The sequence below is a fragment of the Archocentrus centrarchus genome, chromosome 15, assembly GCF_007364275.1.
Source record: "Archocentrus centrarchus isolate MPI-CPG fArcCen1 chromosome 15, fArcCen1, whole genome shotgun sequence".
NCBI classification, from domain to species: domain Eukaryota; kingdom Metazoa; phylum Chordata; class Actinopteri; order Cichliformes; family Cichlidae; genus Archocentrus; species Archocentrus centrarchus.
The window spans coordinates 14,838,141-14,861,822 of record NC_044360.1 but is presented as its reverse complement, the minus strand read 5'-3'; the positions used below and the strand labels follow the sequence as shown (position 1 = coordinate 14,861,822).

General features: G+C 38.3%; 1 protein-coding gene across 1 annotated transcript in view; it reads left to right on the top strand.

Annotated features, from left to right (window-relative positions):
* The window catches only part of LOC115793047 (protocadherin-15-like), a 232,811-nt gene that overhangs the window by 107,205 nt on the left and 101,924 nt on the right, over positions 1-23,682 (top strand). The window contains exons 5-13 of the mRNA XM_030747761.1: positions 9,173-9,333; positions 10,326-10,481; positions 11,588-11,707; positions 11,796-11,906; positions 15,047-15,217; positions 17,974-18,082; positions 18,215-18,327; positions 21,412-21,618; positions 23,522-23,656. Coding sequence (XP_030603621.1) covers positions 9,173-9,333; positions 10,326-10,481; positions 11,588-11,707; positions 11,796-11,906; positions 15,047-15,217; positions 17,974-18,082; positions 18,215-18,327; positions 21,412-21,618; positions 23,522-23,656 — 1,283 coding nt within the window. The remainder of the gene's footprint in view (positions 1-9,172; positions 9,334-10,325; positions 10,482-11,587; positions 11,708-11,795; positions 11,907-15,046; positions 15,218-17,973; positions 18,083-18,214; positions 18,328-21,411; positions 21,619-23,521; positions 23,657-23,682) is intronic.

The following is a 23,682-nucleotide window of genomic DNA, read 5'->3' as shown; positions in this document are numbered from 1 at the left end:
ATATATATATATATATATATGTATGTGTGTGTGTGTATCCCATTTAACAAGAACAAGAAACATTGTCTGGGTTAAATCTAGATTTCAGCATTGAAAATTCATTTCTCTGTCCTGTAACAGTTCTTGCTGTGTTGGTGAATATGCATCAATCTCTCCCAAAGCTTAAAAAATGGAGAGATCGTCTTGCCCCATCTCTCATGTCATGCCAATGTACAGTTGGATATCGAATTGCTTTAACGTGATGGCAGTTCCAATAATATGACATATTTCAAGGAATGCATCAAGTCAGTCCTCCATTCATGATCAATGAAGCAGCTCTGGGCAGTAAATCAGAATGCCACTGCAGATAAAAGCTTGGTTCTTGAACGCTGGGCTTCAGAGAGACTACTTTTCAAATATAGAGCTATTAACTGAGCCCACTACAATATGCATAACTGATTAAGAGAATATATGAGTAAGTGTTTGTCCACATTTGCCTCATGATAACTGTAATGCACACTTTGAACTTAAAAATGAAAACAATTCAGATCTCATCACCCTTGATCTTAAGTAATGCATCAGTTATAAAGAGTTATATGATGCTTTCCATTCTTAACAACAAGGATGTCATTCAAAGCATCCCATCTTTAACTCAAGTGTTAAAGAGTCTTTATGCCATTGATGGATCACCATAGCAGCATAGACATATTCCAAGCTGTCTGGTATTTCAGGATTGATAGGATCCGAGTCAAAGATCATGGCTTTCCATTCTCTTTTGAAACAAGCTCAGTCTCACATTCCTCTTCAGATTACCCAAGGAAGCAAATGACCATTTCTCAGCAGTTCCTAGCAACAGGTTTCTTGTTTAAAGGTTTTGACCTGTTAAAAGGCTTTGAAGTAGCAGATGTAGGCCTTGACTCCCCTGCACTGCATTGTAAGAAACTTATTTTAAGTAACTCAGGATACAAGCCACATATTTTTTGTGACCTTGTTGACACGATCCTCCAACATATGCCTACTGTTGTGTGCTGTGGGCACAAGAGTAGACAATACTTTGTGCCATAACATGCCCCTATACCATCAAAGATGTTGGTTTGAACTGTGAGCTGATCAAATCGATGGACCCTTAATGGCTATTCTGAAGGATGTGGTATCCATGATTTCCAAAAAAGAACATTTGCATTCATATGAATTTATGCAAATAGCCCTGTCAAAATTCTTGCTGGACCCATTTGTTTCAAAACAAATGGCATTATTACACCAAGGGAAATTATCTGAACAATTTGGCAGATATGGGTGAGACTCTAAATTAATTAGGAATGCGTGGATTTGTCAGTTCATTACTATAATTTAATTACATTGTGGCATCTGCTGTTGCTGTTGTAACAGTTGTAGTTTTCCAGTTTTATAACAGTTGAGGCTGACTGTAGCATACTCAGTGCTGTCAAGAGTCAGTGTATTTATTAAATTATATATTTAATGGCAGCACTAGACATAGGATTATTTAAACAAACTGACAAGTTGACAACTAAACAATAATGTTCAAATAATTATTTTAGCTCAGTTGAGGGTTTTTTTTTTTGTTTTTTGTTTTTTTGAAGATTATATTATGTGGTAAAGTCACTACAGCATTAGTGGGAGGACCCTGACAATCACATGATCCCCTGTTACAAAGGTCTTGGTGATGGTGTGACGGAAGACCTGCCTTTTAACTAGAGACCTCCAGAAGAAGCTGGTGGGGATAGGCAAAGAAGAGAAAAGAGCATAGCGAGACAAGGACAAAATGCATACAGTGGGAAAGAGAAGACAGAAGTTAATGACATGCAACAGAGCATGTCAGTGCAACTGCAGAGGAGAGAAAAGAGTTGCATGGAAAAGGAATGCTCATTGCATCATGGGAAGTCCAACAGCAGCCTGAGCCTATAGCAGCATAACTAAGGGACCAGTGCTAACTATAATCTTTATCAACAAGGAAAGCTTTAAGCCCAAACTTAAAAGTAGAGAAGGTGTCCAACTCCCAAACTCATCCATTGTGTTCATTAAAGACTAGACTGTCTTGTCAGTTCACTCTATTAATTGCAGCTTATTTCAATACAGTGGAATTAATAGAAAGTGAACATGCTTTTCGTACATCGGCTCTAGGCCCACTCTCCCACCCTTCACCCTGTAAAGGCTACAGCCCAGAAACTTCTGGAAACAGGAAAACAAGGACATACAGGCAGTCATTCTTATTTGTAGCAGATGATGCCAACAAATTGTAAGACGTTGGGAATCCTTGTTTTACTAAAACCAGCAAGCCTTAACGAGCGGCAATACATCACTGTAAAAAAGTAGAGAGACAAATCTGTGCAGCATGGATAACAGTAGTCACATTTGGCAACTGGCCCAAAAGGTTCATTTTTCCAACCTTTTTTTTTTTCTATGATCATTATTTGCAAACAAGCCTGCATGCCTAGGTGAGGTGTGTTTTGTAACCAGTGCACAAGCCATATTTTAAACTTATTAGGGGATGCAGTCAAACGAATTATTGTGCTTGTGTGTATATGCATGTCTATTCATTTATTATTTTTGATTGAACAAGTGTTTTGGCCTGATTACAGCAGTCAGGAATTATTCATCCCAGTTTCTAGTTCTCAGCCTCTGCAAAATTTTATAGTTTCTTCTTCAAACTTGCAAACTGACTGTTACTGCATCATTTCTACATCATATCATTCATGAGAATAAACTGGGCTGTGCTCTGCAGTTTCTTGGTGCAGGTCATTTGAGAATCCTCTGAACAAAAAACATAAAAATAAAAAAAAAAATGAAGCTGTGTTTGTAGTAGAACAACCAACACAGCTTCATGCCTGAAGCATGGAATTTTCCATACATGCACACATAATGCTAAACGACTGTATTTCACCTTTTGTTCTTTTTATACTTTATCTATTTTTTTGAATGGCCAGTCATAGCTTACTGATGACTGGCCATTAATGTCAGGGTTATGCGTCTTTGCCAGTTGGTCAGTTGGTCAAACCGTTGGATTAATTACCTGAAATTTAATAGAGACATTGCCCAGATGCATTTTATTTACTTTAGCGGCCTCATTACGTTTTTTTCTCGTGCCACTATAATAGTAAAATGTTAAAGTACTGTGATGTTCACCTGATATTTCAGCAAGTCTGTTATGTCAGCAATTCAGTTTATCCTATACTGTAGTTTAAATACCTCAGAAACATCCTATCCTCAGTTATCCTGTTGTATGTAGATCTAATTACATGCTAACATAGTAAACTGTCATGTATAAGAAATTGAACATGAGCATGTTAGCGCTGTCGTGGTGAGCTGGTTGTGAGCTGCTTGCAGTGCTGTTGACTCTCAGTGAGCTTTCAAACTGAAACGGTCCTGTGGTAAACCAGTGCGAAGGCTTCCATTGGCTTACCACAGGACCTTAATCACAATTCAATGAGACCAGTTTGACCAGTTTGTCCAATTAATCACCGGAAACCTCTTCACAGATGATGAATTTTGCAGCTGTGAAATGTATCTCAAAAGCAGCTATGGATGAACTCTTACGCAAACACGTTTCTGGGCATCGTCCAACATTATTACTCAGTAAGAGAAAGAGAGAGTGTGAATTATTTCACATTTGGACTCATAATAAGCAGGTGATATTGGCAAGGCAGGCCATTCTTGTACCTTGGAGAAAAAAAATATGCTCGGGTCTCCATGTAAGCTCAGCATGTGCATATTACATTGCACACAATGTAAAGAAAAAAAAAAAAACTCACGGGGAAAAAACACTTGACATTTCCCCAGAGGAAGAGATTGTTTCACAGAAAACTTAGAATCACTGTTTATTGAAGCAAACAGCTGCTGCATTTTCATTTGTTGCTTTGACTCCAGTTTTCTACAAAAATGCAGAACTTGACAGATGTTTTTCATGTCAGATTCTGTCAGAAGTAATTGTGGGGTTTATAAAACATTTGGAGTGCTAAGATGGTAGTGATGTTGCATCCCTCCTCATTCAGTGATGGCTGTAATACACATGCGCTATTTTAATGTTGGCACTGCACAGTAGGTCCCTTGACAGGTGGTGTGCATGTTTGTACCATATGTGTTAATGAGTCTGTGTCTGGGTGAGATCGGGAGTCAGTATGTGGGAGCAGCAGTTACACGTGGCAGAGAAAAAGTTAGGATTTCTGAAATACTGAGCTAACATTTTAAATAAAATCAAGCAGTGTGGGTTTTCTGGGGAGAAAAAAAAAGTATTTTACCACTTAACAGCACTGAAAGTATAATATTAGACTGTGAATAAATAGATGTAAATAAATGCAAACTAAAAGTTTTTCTGCATATGCAAATAGCTGTTTGTAGTTCATCATCTCAGATGTATTATTCAGTCATATTTGAGCAGGCCTTGGTTGCATGCAGGTAAACCGTCCACGTGGAGAGCAAAAAAAAAAGGTCTTCAAACCTTTGGCTGTTGTTTATTTTATGGCTGTGACACACAACAACACAATAAAAGCATTTCACAAGCGTTAAGAGGGTTAAGACTGCTTTAGGTTGCATCTCTGAAACAGACTTTGAAGAAATACAATGCAACACTAAATGTCTACTATTAATTATCAGACTGAATGTGAAATATGGAAGCAGATGCCTCATTTAGTCTTTAGGCTATTCTGTAGCATCTACAATTGGAGCTTCTCTGGACCTCAGCCAGCAAGTTGGCATATATGAAGGTACTACAGAGCGATCAGTAAGAATATCCAAATCACTTAAATTAACTCCTGAAGTTATGCCAGTATAGATTTATCTTATTTTAGTCCCATTTTTTAAATTCATATTTATTTCTAATTTTTTAAAGCAAAATAAAAACAATTAAAAGGAGGAAAGACAGCTAGTTGTTTGTTTAGTAATACTGAGTTTGTTCATATTAATTTCTTAGATGCCAAGTAACAAGGTTGGAGGCCTGCAGAGGTCAGAAATCAAGGCTATTGGTTATTTTTGCTTGCTATGATGGTATTGATATTTTTTGGGCTTGAACAGCAGCATAAATGGATGTCCTAGAGATAGGTTTGGTCCAAGCTATGCCTGGTCATAGCTGAGGGAAGTAAAACTCTGCTTCCCACACAAAGGTGAAAATACATGTCATTGCATATTAACTATATGCAAATGAAATGAAACAGAGAAATTCCTTTGCAAGGATGGTTTGAAATTACATCCATAATTTCTACTGCAGCTTTGAGTTGAGGTTTAAACAGTAAACCACTGTAATGTTGGTAGTACCCAGTCAGCTAAGTAATATCGCAGTTATATCTAAAGTTGCATAAAAAATTTCAAGAGATGTTTTCAGTTTAGCTGCTACTGGAAGGGAATTTATTTATTGCAGTTTTAGTACTGCAAAAAGCTAATAAATAAATAGATAATGTTTTCATGCATATAAGTCAGTTATAGATCAACTGTGATTTCCTCAGGAATCTTTGCTCACAAAAAAATTGTTCAGTGTTCAGAGTTTCCGAGAGAAACCTTTAAACACCTGGTCTGGGGGAGCTTTTGTACTTGCTGAGTTTATATGAGAATTTGTTGTTAGTGTTGTACCCCGCTGATTTCAGAAGGGAGCTGTGCATAATGACTGCAGCTATTTCCACTCAAAAATCATTTTGGACCCCTTTCTTCAACAATATGCCACCATTTCCACATGTGTGCTTACTCTCTGCACTCATTAAAATGAGAAGTTTTCTTATAGGAGATCTGTGAAATCAAATTGTGCTAACCACATTTTGTTAAATCCCCCCCCCCCCCCCCCCCCCCCCAAAAAAAAAAATCACTTGCCCTGTGGCAACATTTACATCCTGTTTAACAACCATGAACCTATTTTAAAAATGAAGATTGTGGCCTCAGCTCAACGGATATTTCAAACAGGACTCGATGTTAATACCAATGTGTGCAACTACCATTGAAACTGACTTTTTTTTTCCCCTTCATACCAAGCTTGGAAACCTATCAGAAATGGGCCTGCACATTTATCTGCTGCCATCATCTGTGGATGCCAACATTATTGATATTTGGGATAAAAGTGAGCCCTCTGTGTTGTCTCTGTGGAGTTAGCCTTCTGTGAAGCCCAGATCAGAGGCGCTTCTGCCCGGAGATGACACTGACTGAGTCACAGGCTACTAAAGAGACATGTTTAGTTTATTTATGTAGTACATACCGCATATAACACATGGAGCGCTGGCTATGTCTGCACAGGTCTGACAGACTGGCATCTTCTCGACTGATGAGGACGGCAACTTTGCCGTGTGACAGAGATTGAGAGAGGACGTGCTCAAAACACTCGGAGTTTTGCCCGTCACAGCAGAAAAACTGAAATTCAATTAACTTGAGAAAGAAAGAAGACTCTCGGTGCCCTCCTTTGTAATATTATCAGCTGTGTAATTTACAACATGAGAGTTTAAAAAAAAAAAATTGTTGCTCACCACTCAAGTTAGTGAAGCAGGTATTATGAAAAGCTGTGTTTTAGATTAATGAACCAGCAACAGGGGGCTCTTTTGACTTTTAAATTAAATTCTTAGAAGAACCATTTTTCAGGCAGAGTTTGGTCTAACGGAGACGCGTAATTTTTGGTCCTTGTGATCACAACACAGGGATGCATCAAACCTTGACTTCTACAAATGAGGAGCGCAGTCATTAATATGAGCATGAAAATGCAGCAGCGGGTATTATAATTATAATGCAAAAGCTTCCATCATAACTCCATCTGTGCGCCTTCTTGTGAATCTTCGAGCCTGAGTGACTAATGACTAAATGACTAAACCAGTTTTATGAAATGATAAAGTACAAGATGTTGGGGGCACCAATTAAAAAGCCCATTAAAATACCACCACCCCCTTAAGTTTTACAGCTGGTAGATTAGCAAGGCATGTCAAGGGCTTTTAGGCGCTGCAGAATTTCTGTGTACATTTTAAATTTACAAGTTTGAAACCAAAGTCACTTTTTGGAGAAAATGCATTATGAAAACTGAGTTCGTAAGTCAGTATACATGAATGCAAGTCTTGAGCCACCTTCTTGACAGCTATCCTTCCACTGAAGCCTTTTCTGATGAGGCTTCAGTGAACTCCAGACAAGTCAACTGAAGAGCCAGATGCATTATTCAGGTGTTGTGTCAGGTTTTTGGCAGGATTGGTTTTCTGTTTATTGAGGGCATGACTTTCAGATACTGTTAATCTGCTGTAGATGTTTTTTTTTTTTTTTAGGCCTGTTCTTTTGTCCTCCACTTGTCCAGTTTCCTCAAAAATTTTTTTAAGGACACACTGCACACCATGCAGCGATATGCCAAGGTTTCATGAAATGGCTCTTTGGGAATCACCTTGTTGGGGCAACAATATAATTTTATGCCTGCTAAACTGTAATAGAACTGTAATAGAAACAAATGTGTTTTTGTGACAGGTTGCTAGTAACAAAGTGAATTGAAAGATACAATTTAAAAGTGGTTCTTTGAAAATAGACACAACACTGATTAATCCTTTGAGTCAGGCGCCTTTTTTATGCTTTGAGAAAATCTGGCTCCTTGGAAGCAAAATTTAAAGAAATGAAGATCAACTCAAGATTTTTGCACAGTGCTGTAAATATGCGCATACATTAATCTTGTATTGTGTAGTGTATGTGTAAAAACTGACTGCCCCATAATTATAATACAGATAAGTCAATTATAGATCTTATCATAAACATAAGAGATGACATTCCTCACAATTGCAACTAGACAAATCTAAAAAAAAAAAACAACAACATCCATAGCATGTATGTCCTTTAAAAAGAAATCCTATATTTTATTCACACAGCTGTCAAGAACACCCCACTGTGCTCTAATACAGCTCTTTTCAAAAAGTGTTAAAATTCAGTGATCCATACAGCCACAAAGCAAATAAAGGCAATGCCAGGTTCAGTTTAGTATTAGACAGATAGCCAGCAGAATGAGAGCACCATTTTGTGTCTGCTGTCGTAACATTTTAAAGTAACAACACATCAGACATGTTGGTTTAAAAATGTGCATTTAACTTGAATAGAAAGAAAAAAAATTAGTCAAGACATGGATTTTAATATGAAAAACACAGGGATTTTCTGGGTGTTAATATTTATGTGAGTAAAACTAGTGTAAGTCATAGCTGGATGTCATTTTAAAGCTTTTTCAAGTAGAGCGGTGACTCATATTTTCTGCTGAATTTGATGGCTGTTTACTTGGATGGATTCTGCCACAAAGAATACACTCATTATGTCACAAGATATGCGTCTCTCTCAAATAGCTGTCTTACACCAACCTAACAAAAGTGAGCATAGCCATTGTAACCTTTTGGCCAGTGCAATAAGTGCAATACATTTTTCTTTTCTTTTCTTTTTAAAGAAAAGAGGATTGTTTCCCTAATTTCCTTTGTCATTAAGTGTCATCCGTCCATATTTGGCGTTTTCAAGAACGCTTTATGGGTTCATGTAGCTTTAAATAAAACAGCACATGGCTTGAGCAACTAGGAGGTTTTGGGGGAAGTAGGAAGTAGAGTTAGCTGCTAGCTCCTGTTTTAGTAAGCTCCTAGTTTTTTGTTTTTTTTTACAAATCTAATTTGGCCACTTAGGAGTCGAGCAATCCTCAGATTTAACTTGCTTTACAGGAGTTGTCCCAGAGGCTGTAGCAAAGTTTAATTACTCGCTGATTAAAAGCTATAAAATATAAACCAGAAGGTGATAGTGCTCCCAGGGATGATAATTATCAATTTTAGAGATTTGCCTACATAATATGTGGAATAGTCTACAGAGATCTGAGGCAGTATTTTCAAAGTTATCCAAGCCAGACTCTGAATGATCACATAAGAGTAAATTTTAAGTCATTTTCATTTGAAGTTATTAAAAAATGGATACCCAATATTAAGCACATGACACATACAAGCATATTTACAGACCGCAACTGTTAATGTTGGTTGGCTAACGATGGGTCTTTAAAGTTTTATGACCCTCTTGTTCAGGCCCATTTGCTTTTGAATATTTTTAAAGCAAAATCAGTTTGATCAGTTTGTAGAATAAGTGTTTTAAAAAGCTATTTTATTAAATTTCTTTCCAGCCACCAAGTTTACTGAGTATCATAATAATAAAATATTCGTTGTAAAGTTAGTGTCTTTTTTTCTTCACAGCCATTGATTAAAGAAACACTCCACTTTATTTATAGGTACAGTTTTGGTGGAAAACATGCAGATAAATGGCCGTGCCCAGGATCCAGGCAGAACCATCTCACTGACATTGCTGGAGAACTTTGACCACTGGGTGATACTGGAACCAGCACGGCAGAGACTCTACCTCAACAGCACTGGGCGCATTCTGGACAGAGATGTGAGTACAGTACTGAGGGTGGAAAAATTTCTTTCAGTTTCCTCTGGTTTTGTCTCAAAATTATCAATACAGTGAGAAAATGAACTGTAATTTTTACAACAGTTTAATTCACAATTAACCGTTTCAGGTTATAACAAATATGAATTTAGAATCATACAAGATGTGATGTAGCAGCAGAGTTGGTGGTAATTTGTGCCACTATGTCATGATAATTCACCCCTAGCTCTAAATATAGTGAGTGAATGAATAAAAGCAGCCTGTGTCTGTACATAATATATTGCAGATCCTCAGTGCATACACGCTTGTCTTAATGGTGCAGTATAGGATTTAAGATGTGGGGTGCAGTGGGATTAGTGCATGGTGTTGCTGTTGTAGTGAAAAAGCTGTTTTAATGCATGTGTTCAGATTAGACGGACTAAAGAGAGGGAGGCGGATGCAGAGCTATTAATGTGAATATGTCAGAAATATATACAGAATAAATGACAATGGAAGAACATGTGTGAGACAAAGCTCTGCAGCTGAAAAGAAGAGAGGGAATGGAGGGAGCTAGTTAGCTGCATTACACTATATGGAAAGTTCATCCTTGGTGCTAAATCGAGATAAGATCTGACAAGCTGTGATGACAGTATGACAAGATGCTGCCTTCCAATATAGTGAATTTGCTCTTTCATCTTTCATAATCAGTTTCTTGCATGGCATATTCAAAAATAAATATTGGGCGACCCAGGGTAGCCTAAAATGTGAAAACAATCAGCCTGATTGGGTTATACCAATACTATGCAGGCATTATAATTAACAAGTAGATTTTAATAGTGGGACCATGGAGCTTTCCACCATTGCTAATTAAGTATACCTTTTGCTCTTTGCAAACTGTCAGATACAGTAAGATATAGCTTATTATGACTCTTTTATGTAAGAAACATAGGAATTAGGACTCTACAACAATTTCCACACTCTTATATAGCATGTCTTTTTTTTTTCCTCTCTTTTAGCCCCCCAACTACATCAGCACCATTGTGGTTCAGGTGCAGTGCACAAATGAGCTAGTTGGTACTGTCATTTTGCACGAGGTACGGATTGTCGTGAGGGACAGGAATGACAACGCCCCTCGTTTTCAGCACCCACGCTACTATGTTGCAGTAAACGAGGTAAGGGAGCAATTCCTCTGTAGGATTTATAGTTTAAGGCACTCTGTGCAGAATATTGAAGATGTTACAGTGTTTGCAAATTATTGGTTGCTTAAAGTTGTGCTGGTTGAAAAATTAACCAATCCAGGTGAAGATTGGTGCAGGCTTTGTGTTAATTTCAGTCGATGTATCTGTCTCTATGCAAGACCCTTAAATGCAATATAGTGGCATGTGTTGCTGTTTGCTAGAAACACATTTTGAATAACTGTGGGTCAGAGGTGCATATTTTTAAATCTCGTGCATTTTTTCAAATGGGCAGACATTCAAAATATCATTAAGAGTCAATGAAGTTGTTGACTGAAATTGTGACTTCCTGTGGCTATTAGTTAATAGTTTATTGTTAGCTTCATATTATTTATTTCCTATATATTTTTGGGTTTTGATATTTACAAAAGTTGCATGCAGTGTGCATGTGAGAACAGTATTTTTTACCTTCAGGGCTGAGAGTAGAGTGAAGTCAACATTTGGGATAATTGTATCAGCATCTAGTGAGCACCAGGCGGGAGAACCTTTTTTTTTTTCCATTTCAAACGCATCGGCAACACCTGCAGTGATTCAAGATAATACATCAAATCTTCAGTCTTTCTAGTCATATGTTTTTCAGATTAGATGAGAGATCCCTGCTGAGTTCTAAGCAACCGCAACTTCTGTTCCTCACTGTTCACCCTTTGTGTACTTTGTGTGTTTAGAATTCCTGTCACAGTGGGTTATCATAGCCACGTGCAACTGCCCTAACAGTATAGTGAGTCATTCTACATTGCTGTCAACTTCCCTGAACGAGATCTCCTGCCCACTGCCTGGTTCTGTGGACTTTGCTGAGGGCTCTGGGGAACAGCAGTGGTTCTCATACTTACTTTTTGTTATTCTGTCAGCAGTGCACGTAAGCTTTCAGACTGCTGCTGACTGCACCGTTTTCCCTTTTTCTTTTTTTTTTTTGTATATTAATGGGATGGAGTGGCAGCAGTAATAGCCATATGAATGTTCTTTCTGCTGTAAGTTGGTGTTGTACTCACAGGGTGCTGTTAGAGCTGTTGACTTTTCTTTTTCCCTTGCATATTTTCATCTAGCTCACGCCACCTGGAACAACAATTTTCACTGGCTTCTCAGGAAATAATGGTGCTACAGACATTGATGATGGGCCCAATGGACATATAGAATACAGCATCATTTACAACCGCAATGACCCGGTATATGGACAAATTACATAGCATAATAAACATTCTCTAACCAATGCAAATGCCTTTAATAATCACAACTCATGACTGCCTCTTTCAGAGTTCTAACAATACAGTAGCAGTTGGAAACAGCCTTTCAGGAAGCATTGTTTTGGCAGAGAGGCTAAACTACGAGGACAGAACGCGGTACCTGGTTTTGGTCCAAGCCAATGTAAGAGAACTCATCTGCACACACACAACCGCTTCTGAGCGCACGTGCTCAGACCAACAAATGGGTTGTATCAATCACTTATAAATAGGTCATGCCTGAGTTTGTCTGCTTCAGCATTACAGTTGAGGTTAAAGAACTTTTGTTGCCACTAAAACCAGTTTCTCTAGATGTTTGGATCTTTTACTTGCATTAAATTGAACTGAACATGAAGCCAATAGTTTGCTCCTTTTGAGTACACACATTTAGTATTTAATTAATATACTATATTCAGATTGTTCATGACTCTTAATATCAAGAGGAATGAACCCTTCAGGGTTTCATTACAGCTTTTGTTTTGTTTCATTTTAAGCTATCTTTGACATGCTTGGTATACCAGAGCAGGTTTGAATATAAATTATTTATTCAAGGTAGTGCTCTCTTCCTTTGCACTCTCATTGGACAGAGGGACCCTTAATGGGATCATCCTTAATGAGCCTAAGCATTTCTGGCTTCATCACTCTTCTGGGCATTCATTTCGAATGTTTGATGTTTGAGGGTCTGTCGCTTTGATTTGCTTGTGTTGCTTTTGTTGAAGAGTTACGAAAAATGTAACTTTTCATGTGACTTCGCGAGCACGAGCTAATCAGTTTATGTTTAGTAAATGTTCCAGCACAGGTGGTAGCCAATCACATCAATCAGAGAAACACCCAAACTGGATGTTTCAAAGCTTTATTGGTGAACATCCAAATCTTTAAATCCAGAACCTCTCCCCTGGCAACATTTCTCATTGTTCATAATATAATATTTTTTCCCTCTGATTATATAATTGCTTTCCCTAACAAACAGTGGTCAAAAATAACACTCTATATTGTGAGGTGAAGTGGTGCAGGACAGATAATCAATTAGCAGTCAACTCATTTTCTATTCTCTACATTTCCTGCATGAAAGAGCAAAAGACTCAACTCTTTGGGCTGGCAAGAGGTCCTCTAGGGGGATTTTATTTTCTCTTCCAAAAGGATGTCAGAGTAAAGAAAAAGAAGAAGACATGGTATTTACTAGAACTCTGCACTGCTTGTGTCAAGAGTTCAATTATACTGAGAACGTAAATCTTTGAAGTGCTGTGCTGCTCACTTCTCTGGATACCACTCAAGGAAGCAACAGTATTATAAGGGGAATCTTAAGAGTAGCTGCAGTGCTGTTGGTGTTTTATTGTATCGAATCGTATTTTTGTGGAAGAAAATATTTTTTTAATGAATGTGCTGTTCAGTGTCATTAAAGAGTGTAAAGATGCTATGAAGCAAAGTATTAAGCAGATCAGACATCTAACTTAATATAGCACAATGGTATTAACCAGTGACGTGCAGTCAGGGGAGGCAGGTGAGGCACCGCCGCACCTGTCATCGTGGAAATATAAAATTAAAAAATAAATTAAATGGTTATATTCATTCAGTGATTTGTATTTTAAAGTTCTTTTCCATTTAACTACACCATTTTTAGATTAGTTTTTTCAAAATCGCTGAATTTTCGCATTTGCCGGTCAAATACTAAGAGACGAACGGTGAGGCACCAGCCCGGCGAGCCGCACCACGGATTGCGCAATCCGTGGTGCGGCTCAGTATAGTCATTGCCAATGACTACTAACTGTGCTGGCATGCTATGCAGTGAGACCGGATTACTTTCCCTTTGCATGTGGCTATTAAAATGTTCTAACACTTTTACTATATGAACTAAATTTCTATATTTTAGCTGGTGTATATAATGCACAGTTTTTTTTTTGTTTTTTTTCATTAACAACTGTATGTGTGTGTAATGCATTCTTGTGTTGAGCGATCATGAAACTGCTGCGAAGAGACACTAGGGGAGGCACGCAGTTCTCGTGCCTCATGGTAGGGGGCGCTGGTGATCCCAGGGACTCTACGACTCCTCGGCGGCAAGCTACCATAAACAGTTAGCAAGGGCAGTTAGTTTTTCCTGTTGCTTGGCCTTATGTTCAACATGGAAGATTACATAACTCAACTGAAAGAATTTTCTAAACTGGACTTTCAATCGAAGCAGAAGATAATAATTAAAGGAAGACCAACACCGGAGCTAAAAGGTTTGCTTCAGACTATGTTAAGGTTAAACAAAACAACTGTTGCCAATCAAATGGTGAATAAGCTATATGTTTGTAAATCTGATGTGATGACGTCAGTGCCTCACCAGTCACGACCCTCACCACACGTCACTGGTATTAACATATAATAAGACTACATTTACATTGTAATAAACTTTTTTTAGCCTGTCAATACAAGTTTGTCTTTATGTAGTTCGATAACTTAACAGTCATTATGGTGTGCTCTGGTAATGGCACATTCAGCATTACCTATTAAAATATTTCATTAAAAATATATTTTTTTAAAAATCACTAATCACAACACAATAAAATAGAGTCAGTCAAAGAAAATTACATAAATAAATAAATAAAAATAATTAAATAAATGACCTCAGAAAATATGTAATATGTGACTAAGAAATTGTGAGATAGAGCACATTGATCTTTTAAATATTTCATACAGAGGGATGAGGTATTTTTGCATATTTTATAAAATCTAGTGGAAGAGAAACACTGCCTATGAAACTTTAGAGTTGTATTAAAATATGCAAAGCATTGATAGAAGTACTATGACTATTTTCCAGACAGGTCTTCCACACTCTGACTGCAGTTTCAGTGCCCAATTCCTCCTGCCAGTCTACCCTGAATGACTTAAAGATGGTCATTTAAACCTGTGCAAAAAAAATGACATACCGCACCTTTAGTATATGGTTCGATACTCATGAGACTACCCAAAGTGATGAAGTTTTTGCTTGTACACTGGGTTATCAGCTACAGTTGTAGAAAGTAGAAGAAATATGAAGGCGGGAGCTGAAATGCTTTCCACCATTGCTGAAAAGTAGGGAGGCAATCATTCAAAGACACAGAGATGATGTATGTCTCCCTTCAAGTTGTAAAAACTGGGTCCTACAGAGTTAGTCTAAATGCATGACTGAAGCATATCAAGGTGTTCAGGGATATTTCAGGAGAATTCAGTAGACAGTATTGAGACCAAAACATTAAGTAGTTTTAGATTAGTTGGACTGTTCCAGAAAGGTGCTCAATCTGTAGGCATTTGCTTGTCTTACAGGACCGCGCTCCATTTCCCCCTAACCGACTAACAGCTACCGCAACTTTGACTGTGGATGTTGAGGATGGAGACGACCTGGGTCCCATGTTCCTGCCTTGTGTTTTAGTGAACAACACTCGTGACTGCAACCCCCTCACCTACCGTGCTGCTATCCCTGAATTCACTGAACCGGTAAGAACCAGGCAGACAGGCAAGTGTGAACACACTGCTATTCCACAAGGTCATTTAAACAGATTTCCTCCTGCTAATATATGCATGTTTATGTTTTCATGCATGCAGGTTGGGTTTTTAGCGGTCATTCTGTGTGCATATGCATTGTATGCATGCACTAAAGATTTGCGATACAACTCTGCCATATGTTCCCATTCTTGTTGTATGTTAATCTGTGTCACGCCTTTAAGTACCCTAATTGCCTGATTGCACCTCATCCTTGCCTCCTCACCCGAAGGCAGAGTACAATTTGAAGTGTGTCGATGCATTTTGTGGTTCATTGTGCTAACAAATAAATCTGAGCTGACACCACCAGAATGCATACAAGATAGGAAAAAAAGAAAGCAGGTTCATAGAGAAGCTGAGAACTAGGGATAAATAGTCAGAGGTGGCAAGAACAAATAGTGCACCAACAGAAACGATATTAATCTATTACATAATGTTTTATATGTGCTGTGTATTTCCGTGCATGAAATGATCATTACACTGAGCCAAAGTCAATTAAACTGTGACACAGTGGTGTCCTCAGAGGCTTAAATCTCTAAAGCTCTCCTCTTATTGTGGACCTTTTTTTTGCACTGCAGTTTGCTCAAATATCCCTACTCTGAACTGGCCAAAAATTTGACTCTGCTTCCTAGTATAATTATGTGTGTGCATTCTCTCACTTTTTCATAGACTGTTCCTGTGTATGGTTAATGTAAAAAGATTACTTCATAGTCAACGCATTTTTATTGTATTTATTTATTTTTATTAGTATGATTTCCTTTACAAATGCACTTATAGTTGCACCAGCTGGAGTGTGAAGATTTATAAATTGCATTTAGCTGAGTCCAAGCAGCATCAAGTGTGGCTTAAGTGTACTGTGGTGGCATGTTTTGGACATGGGAGATGAATGGGATCAAATTACATTGAACAGATACAGTGTGACACTAAATGACACTACAATAAAGACAAAGTGGGATATATGTGTATATACTGTAAATGGGTTTTCAAAAAAAAATCTAAAGTTGTTGTTTTGGGGCTGAGGTGGCATAGTGAGTCACAGTTGTTTGTCCAGACCTTCTACTGATAGTTTGTAATTTATTATTTATGATAAAAGGTTTTCAGACTGCTATGCAAGACCTGACAGCACCAGCTACACAAACCAAAGCTTTTCATCATCTGTTTAGCAGTTTTTTTCCCTCCTATAACACAGCATGGGTTCATCCTATCTCCTTACCCTTTACTGTGAAAATACATGCTTATGCTAATAGAAGGATCCTATAGTTGAACGTCTTTCTCATGGATTTCCAAAACATTAGTCATGTATTACTTCTTTCTGATTTGGTCTCTGATTGCTTTTTTTTTTTTTTTGAAGGGGGGATTTTTCAGTGTAACCAATACACTAACATGTCTGTCCACAGGGAGATTTGTCTTCTCATAATTGATGAGTGTATTGTAATTAATCACAATAGCTAGACAGACAGATCTGTATTTATTTTTTGCCCCGAGGGGATATAATGTGGGCTCTGGAGTCCCCTGGATAATGACTGCTGGAGGAGGGTATTATAGCTAATCATCATTGTGCAGAGCTAGGGGGATTTGATTTAGCGCACCTCCAGACATTGTAAAAGTGAGAGGGTTGGTTTGGGAGGGGTGTAAGGATTACTCCAGAGCTGATGGATATAAATATACCCCCTCAGGGAGGGATTCTTCTGCCAGTGAGCTGTTAGCTATGTGCCTATCTACACTAAGGAAGTTCAGCACTGGCCTCTTAGCATACGTGCACATACTGTGTCAGCCATATGGAGGCATTTTGCATGAGGAGAGGTATTGTAAAATGTGATGCGCTAAACATATTCCCACTTAACCAGATGTTGATGCAAATGCATAAAGGTAAAGCTGAGGTAGTTAGTGCTGATGATGTATGAGTGTGCATAAGCAGCGACATTAGCCAACAGCACCACAAGCAGATTATCCTTGATGTCCAGCACTATTAGGTGTATATATAGATTTATGGAAATGAGAAATAATCTAAAAGCACTTATTTTTATGATTATATTTTTATTATTGTTCTTATTTACAAGCTTACCTTAGCTTGTTTTAAATATACGTTATCATGAGTTTCTTATCTAATCTCTGCTTATCCTAAAAGTGAGGAGAAGAATTGCTGATATCAAAAATGTAGGGAAGAAACACATGGCTGCAATTTTCTAAATATGTAGTGTTGTTCACTTGAGGCGCAAGTGCAAACACAGCAAGGCACAGCACTGCACAATAACAGCAGCCGTGCCATCGGTTAACATTAATAAGTGGTATACAGTATAAGCAGGTGGAGCTGAGGCAGCATCTAATCACAGCAGCTTCACTTTAAAGCAGAAAACACTTAATGGGCAAGGCTGAAAGTGTAGAGGAGCTTCTCTGGAGAACGCTGTTTTTTTTTTTTTCATGTGGAAGAGCTGTGAGTTGTGAGGAATGTGCAACACATCACATAAGATTATACAGCAACCAAAATATTGATATATAGCACACAGAAAAGTTTCTGGGGCAGATCTTTTTTTAAGCGGGATCTCCTATTTCCGAACACATTTTTTTTTTTTTTTTTTTTGGCTATGCATAAAAATGTAGTCAGTTATTTTAGGGGAGCCATGCAACAATATGAACTAGAGGAAATTAATCAATTTGCATTTTGATTACGTTGCTGCATTGTAGACTGACTCACCTACTCCTTGTTACAGAGCAAACTGAACCCACTGAATGTCACCCCCCCTATCCGAGCTGTGGACATGGACAGAAACATACAGCCCCCAAGTGCCAGACCTGAAATTCTCTACTACATCCTGGTTGGTAGGTTCATCACGTATCTTTATTGATTTTTACACTTTCAGTGTTATTTGGTTCAGTTGATGGCCTGATTTTCCTTCTTAATTTTCCTCCTGGGCTTGATTCTACCATAAATGTTCTTATTTTATATTGCAGGTGAACCAAATACATATTCTGCATATTTCTCTTTGAACAAAACCACTGCAGAGCTCCGTGTCCTGCAGCCGATCAGCCGGGATGTGCATCAAGCATTCACATTAGTCATAAAGGTAAATTATAGAAACATTTGACTTATTCACTCCTTAATTGTTGCATTTTTAGAATCTGCACTACACCTACACAATTCTTCTAGAAATGTCATTACATTTAAACTCGATACCTCTTCATTACATTAATGTAACGGCGCAATGTAATGTAGTAATTATGACAAAGTGCATTGGCAATAATTTGTAGTAATTTGCTGTCAACTTTCAGACATAGACAGTCTTACAAGGATTGTTAAAATATTTACCATGATAGAGCCCAATTGTCTCTTTCATCGGTGAAATATTGATTGCTCTTCCCTTCACATTAGGCTGCTTTATTCAAGATCTCAATTCTTTTGTTATAATTTTAATGTGCTTTTACAACATTAAGTTTGACTCATCTCTTAAAAACTTAAGCATGCACCCTTACCTGCTGTACCTAGATAACCTCTGTCCTGAAGGCCATTAACCTTATCTTTAGCTCCTTATGAGATGGGGGTGAAAAATATGTTATGATTTATGGACTTAGCAGGACAGGCTGCTGTGCCTTCATGAATCTTAATTTAGAACAGAGTCAGGGATTGCCTGCGTGCTGCTGGTGCAGCAGTGCAGATGAACTTTCCATCTACCCATCACTAACCTCTAGACACCTCTGAGCAGTGTGTAACCTGCTATTTACTAGGATAGCTGGAGAGCAAAGAGATGAGAGGAAGAGCTGATTTCTACAAGAGGAAGGGAGGCTGATCAGATGAGAGGCACTCTGCATGTCTTTGGGATGATTGTGCATAGCTAGAGGAAAGGAGATGGTTCAAAGGGGAGGCAGGAAAGACCAAGATAGATAGAGATAGAGATATATCTGGAAGATGGTAGATGGAGCCTTATCTACCTGATTCATAGAGGGGGAAGGAATCATTGCTCTAGGATTCAGAGGAGCAGGCAAGTGAGAATTAGACTTTGTATCTTGAAAGTTCACTAATGCATCACAGTATGAGGTCTACATAGCTAATGTTTTAGGTAAGGTAATGGTTAAATAAGCTGAAGACTATTTTAGACAGCGTGTCCTTTGTGTTTTAAAAGTCATCACTAATCCTGATTGAGGCACATCCACCGAGATTGGCTATGGTGAAATTAAGAAAAATGTCAAAGGCAGATGGTGAGAGACAGAGAAATAGGTTGGTGAAATAAAAAAAAAAAGTAAGAGAAAGAAGAGATGGTACTCTCAGGATGAGGGAATCAGGACACTGAATCAAAATTGAATGATAAACAGTGAATTTTGTAGCAGTGAATCTCCTGCAGACATGTGGGTTGTAGCGGTGGGGAGCAGGACATTTAGCACTGCCGTCCTGAAATAGGAACACCGCTAAAGAGCTAAATCATGAGGGAACACTGTAATCCTACAACCAGTCCTTTTTTTTTTCAAAACAGACAAAAATATGTGTGTGTGTGTGCGCGCGCGTGTGTGGGTGTGTGTATGTGTGTGCGTGCGTGCGTGGGTGTGTGTGTGTGTGTGTGTGTTGTGAAAGAGAGAACATCTAGGCACACATATTATTGCTGTCAATGACAGCATTTTTTTTCCCCCTCTCAGGCATTTCTGTGAGCAGATGGGTCAGTATAGTGCTAGTGTTCTTATTATCACTCAGATAAGGGGAAAAGGTAGAAGATGTTCAGGGAAGATAGTCTAACATAACATTGTGATTGAAATAAAAACAGGTATGAACCTAAGCTGGAGGAAAGCTCAACTGAATGTACCACAAGAGTGTTGTTTATAGTAAGCTATACACGCAAGGCAGTAAACATGAAGTCACAGGGTCATTTGCAACCTACAATTTACCATTTTACAGTAATAAAGTGCACACTTTTGTTGCAATTGGCACTCTGCAACAAAAGGCAAGTGAAATTGAGCTAATCTGCTGAATTAGTTCCAGGTCATGGCTTAAACTGATGTTGCCTTAGTCCCCCTCTCCTTCTGTATTTTCAAAGGCTTAATGTTTCAGAAGCATCCCAGTGTGGGTGGCAATAGTGACATATGTGCTTAGGAGGGGAAAGATTGTAGCGACAGCCTGACCACACCACATTCATTAAGTTTAGGCTTACTGGGCTGCGGTAGTGTCAGATTCAGTGCTGCTGTAAGTTTAGCTTCATTAGGTTTTTGAATGGCTGAGACAACATACTGATTTATAGAAATGTACTATGTTACTAAAGTAGCCATGTCACCCACCGACTGTGCTGCAAAATGAAGTGGAAGAAATGTTTACATTGTTGTGATTGTTAGATATTTAGTATGTGCTTCTCTGTATATGATACAAATCCAAACTGATTTTGGATGCAGGTCCGTGTTTCACTTGTGCATTTCTCAGAGTGTGTATGAATGTGGAGAGTTATCGTTCCAGGTTTAGCTGTAAACATTTAATAGATCTTATGATCTTATGTAGTGGGAATGGGATTTTTCAAGTTTTTTTTTTTTTTCCCCCCCTCACTGATACCTGATTGAGCAATGTAATTTTAACTATTTATCCAGTCACTTTCTTTCAGCAGTCTTGGAAGGGAACATTTCCATGAGCCCTGCTGAATACTGCATGTATGTTTTTGGTAAAGGATATTGACACGCTGAAGAGATGAGCTGTCATTGATATTTTATTAAATCACACTGTTCTGTGGTTGATTCAGAACAGAGACACTTCACAGAAAAACAGCATTTTTTTTTCCACAGTCAGCACTTCAGACAGATTTGGTATGCTCCTTTTTAATAGTTAAGTGGTTAATTTTGGCATTGACTCAGCTAGTAATATTCCCAAGAGCCTCCTCCTATCACTGGTCACTGATTTGACAGCAAAGGACTGCCACTAATTGCAGTCTCTCTCCTACAAAGGATGGTATTTGCGTTAAATGCCCTGGTAATTACTAAGTTCTAATCCTAAATGGACTCCTGATTAAATTTAGTCAATATAGCTGTTTTATAATTGAAATGACACTCAGAGAAATTATGCCTTTCTATTTCTGTGCCTGCATGAGAGTTGGAAAAGCATAACTTTCCAGCAGAGTTGATACTGTATTTTCGACACAGTGACTTTCACCCTTTTTCTTTTTTCTGTTTTTTTTTTCCTCAAGGCTGAACAGGACAATGGTCATCCCCTCCCAGCCTACGCTAAACTCGTGATCGAAATCCTGGATGAGAACAACCAGGCACCGTATTTCCAGTTCGCTACCTATCAGGGTTACGTGAGTGAGTCCTCCCCAGTGGGTACGACCATCTCAGCCAGCGCCAACCTTACTGTCCCCCTGGGAATCATCGCTTTGGATAATGACATCGAGGAGGTAGAGAGAGAGAGAGAGAGAGAGAGCCTTTATCAGGCTAAACTTACTGTTGCTTACTCTTTAAAGATTTCCATCCATGCGTGTGTTTGCATACAAACATCAAGTGCTTGTAGTGCATTGATTAAATATTGAGTAAAGAACCACATTTATTCATGAGCTTGTACTGTACACAGAAAATAACATGTGCATGAGTCATTGTCCTGCTATATTTGTTTTGTTGTTACAGCTGGCTCCTGGTGATACACCTGTAGGTAAAAGGGCTGATTTTAAATGCTGTGACACGCACAAACTCTCACACACACACACTCTCAAACCCACACAGTGTAATAAAGGGATGTCCTGATCCAGTTTTTTTTGCTCTAATCTTGCAAATCATTTTTAAAGATTGACTATCTTCTGATGCTGAGTTTAATCCAATATTCATGTTTTCCTGCATAATGCAGCTGCAGCGTGTACACTTAATAACTTAAAGTTGGCCTGTGCTTATATCAGTAATGGAAATTGAATTTGGAGATTTGGCTTAATAGCTCAGCTTCAGCTGGTTTCTTGCAATATTGGATATGATGTCCAAAGAGTTTTCTTCTTTAATAGCTTTGGAAAGAGACATTTTCTTGATCTCCAATTTGAACAAAAGGTTAAAATGCATTCCTTGTATTGTGCTTATTCTGCCAACTCACTTTACCTGCTCTGGCACAATGTCAGTGCAGATCTTATTAATTGAAACTTTACTCCATGTAGCCAATACAGAACTGCTATTTCCCTTTTACTCAAACTGGTTTGGGACATACCTTCTGTTAATGCACGCATCACACTGTGAAAAGCAAAAATACATTCAGAGCACTCATCTCTGCTGGAGACAGGATTTAAGATTGGATTAAAAAAAAAAACTGCAACAATTTTGCAGCAGAGTCCTCTTTTGTTACTTCAAAATTGCATAAATGATCAATTAAATGGTAAACAGGTCTCCTGTAATGATGGGTGTGTCATAGATTAATCCAGCTGATGTACTGACTTTTGGACCCGAATGGGAGTGTGTTTGGAGTGTTTTGCTTTGTTTGGAGTGTCCTCCTCTATGTGCAGATTGATATTTCTGCGTTTCTTAATTCAAAACTTTACAAAACAATTCTTCTATATGGGGTGTGAATTTGTTTGACAGCTTACAAAGTGAGTGTGTGTACACCCACCTCAGTGGTGAACACTTAAACTTTTACTGCACTGTTAGACGCACACAGTGACACACAGCCAGAACAAATGATTACTACCTTTAGTTCATCTTTCAATATATGGCAAGTCTTTGCAGAAGATTAACACATCAAAGTGGAAACAGAGATAACAAAATCAATAAGCCACCCAGTCCTGATGTTTACCAAACTCTCTTGAGAGGACTCATTGATGGATGTGAATCGAAGTCGACTTGCAGCAATCGGCCGCAGGTTTATTTGTTAACACAGCAGCGATGACACATCAAAATGGCTCCTTTTAAAAAATATTTTCAGGCTTTTTGTTTTCATCTATAATGAACAAAAGCTGTAAACCCATATCCTTTGACAACTGCTTAATTTTTTCCCATCAAAGCAACAGGTTTAGTAATTTAGCAAACACTCCTTTCCGTTGCTTTCGTGATACAATCACGTTCAAAAAGATACATTCATGCTAAAAAGACATCGGTTTATGGCTCATGTTCTTCTTCTCTGTTTTTGTGAGAAAGATGGGAGACCTGCCAACAGATTACTTTTCCCAACTCTTTGGCAGATCAAAATGTACCATTTGATGGGTTTCTCAGTCCCACAGCTGCGGCCTTGAAAAAATGATGAAACACTCATGTCACCATGGTAACATGTTTCTTTCTTTTTTCTTTTTTTTTTTTTCTTTCATTTTTTTTTGGATATCTTTCTTTTGGAAGACAAAAGACCCCATTCTGAAGATTACCTTGAGTGACTACACAATGATCTTCAGCCTGACCCCAACTGGGATAATCCGCTACCTGAGGCTCCTCAATCCTGTGGACCGGGAAAAGCAGATGTCCTATACTTTCACGGTAGGCCTACAACTCAGTGCAGCTCT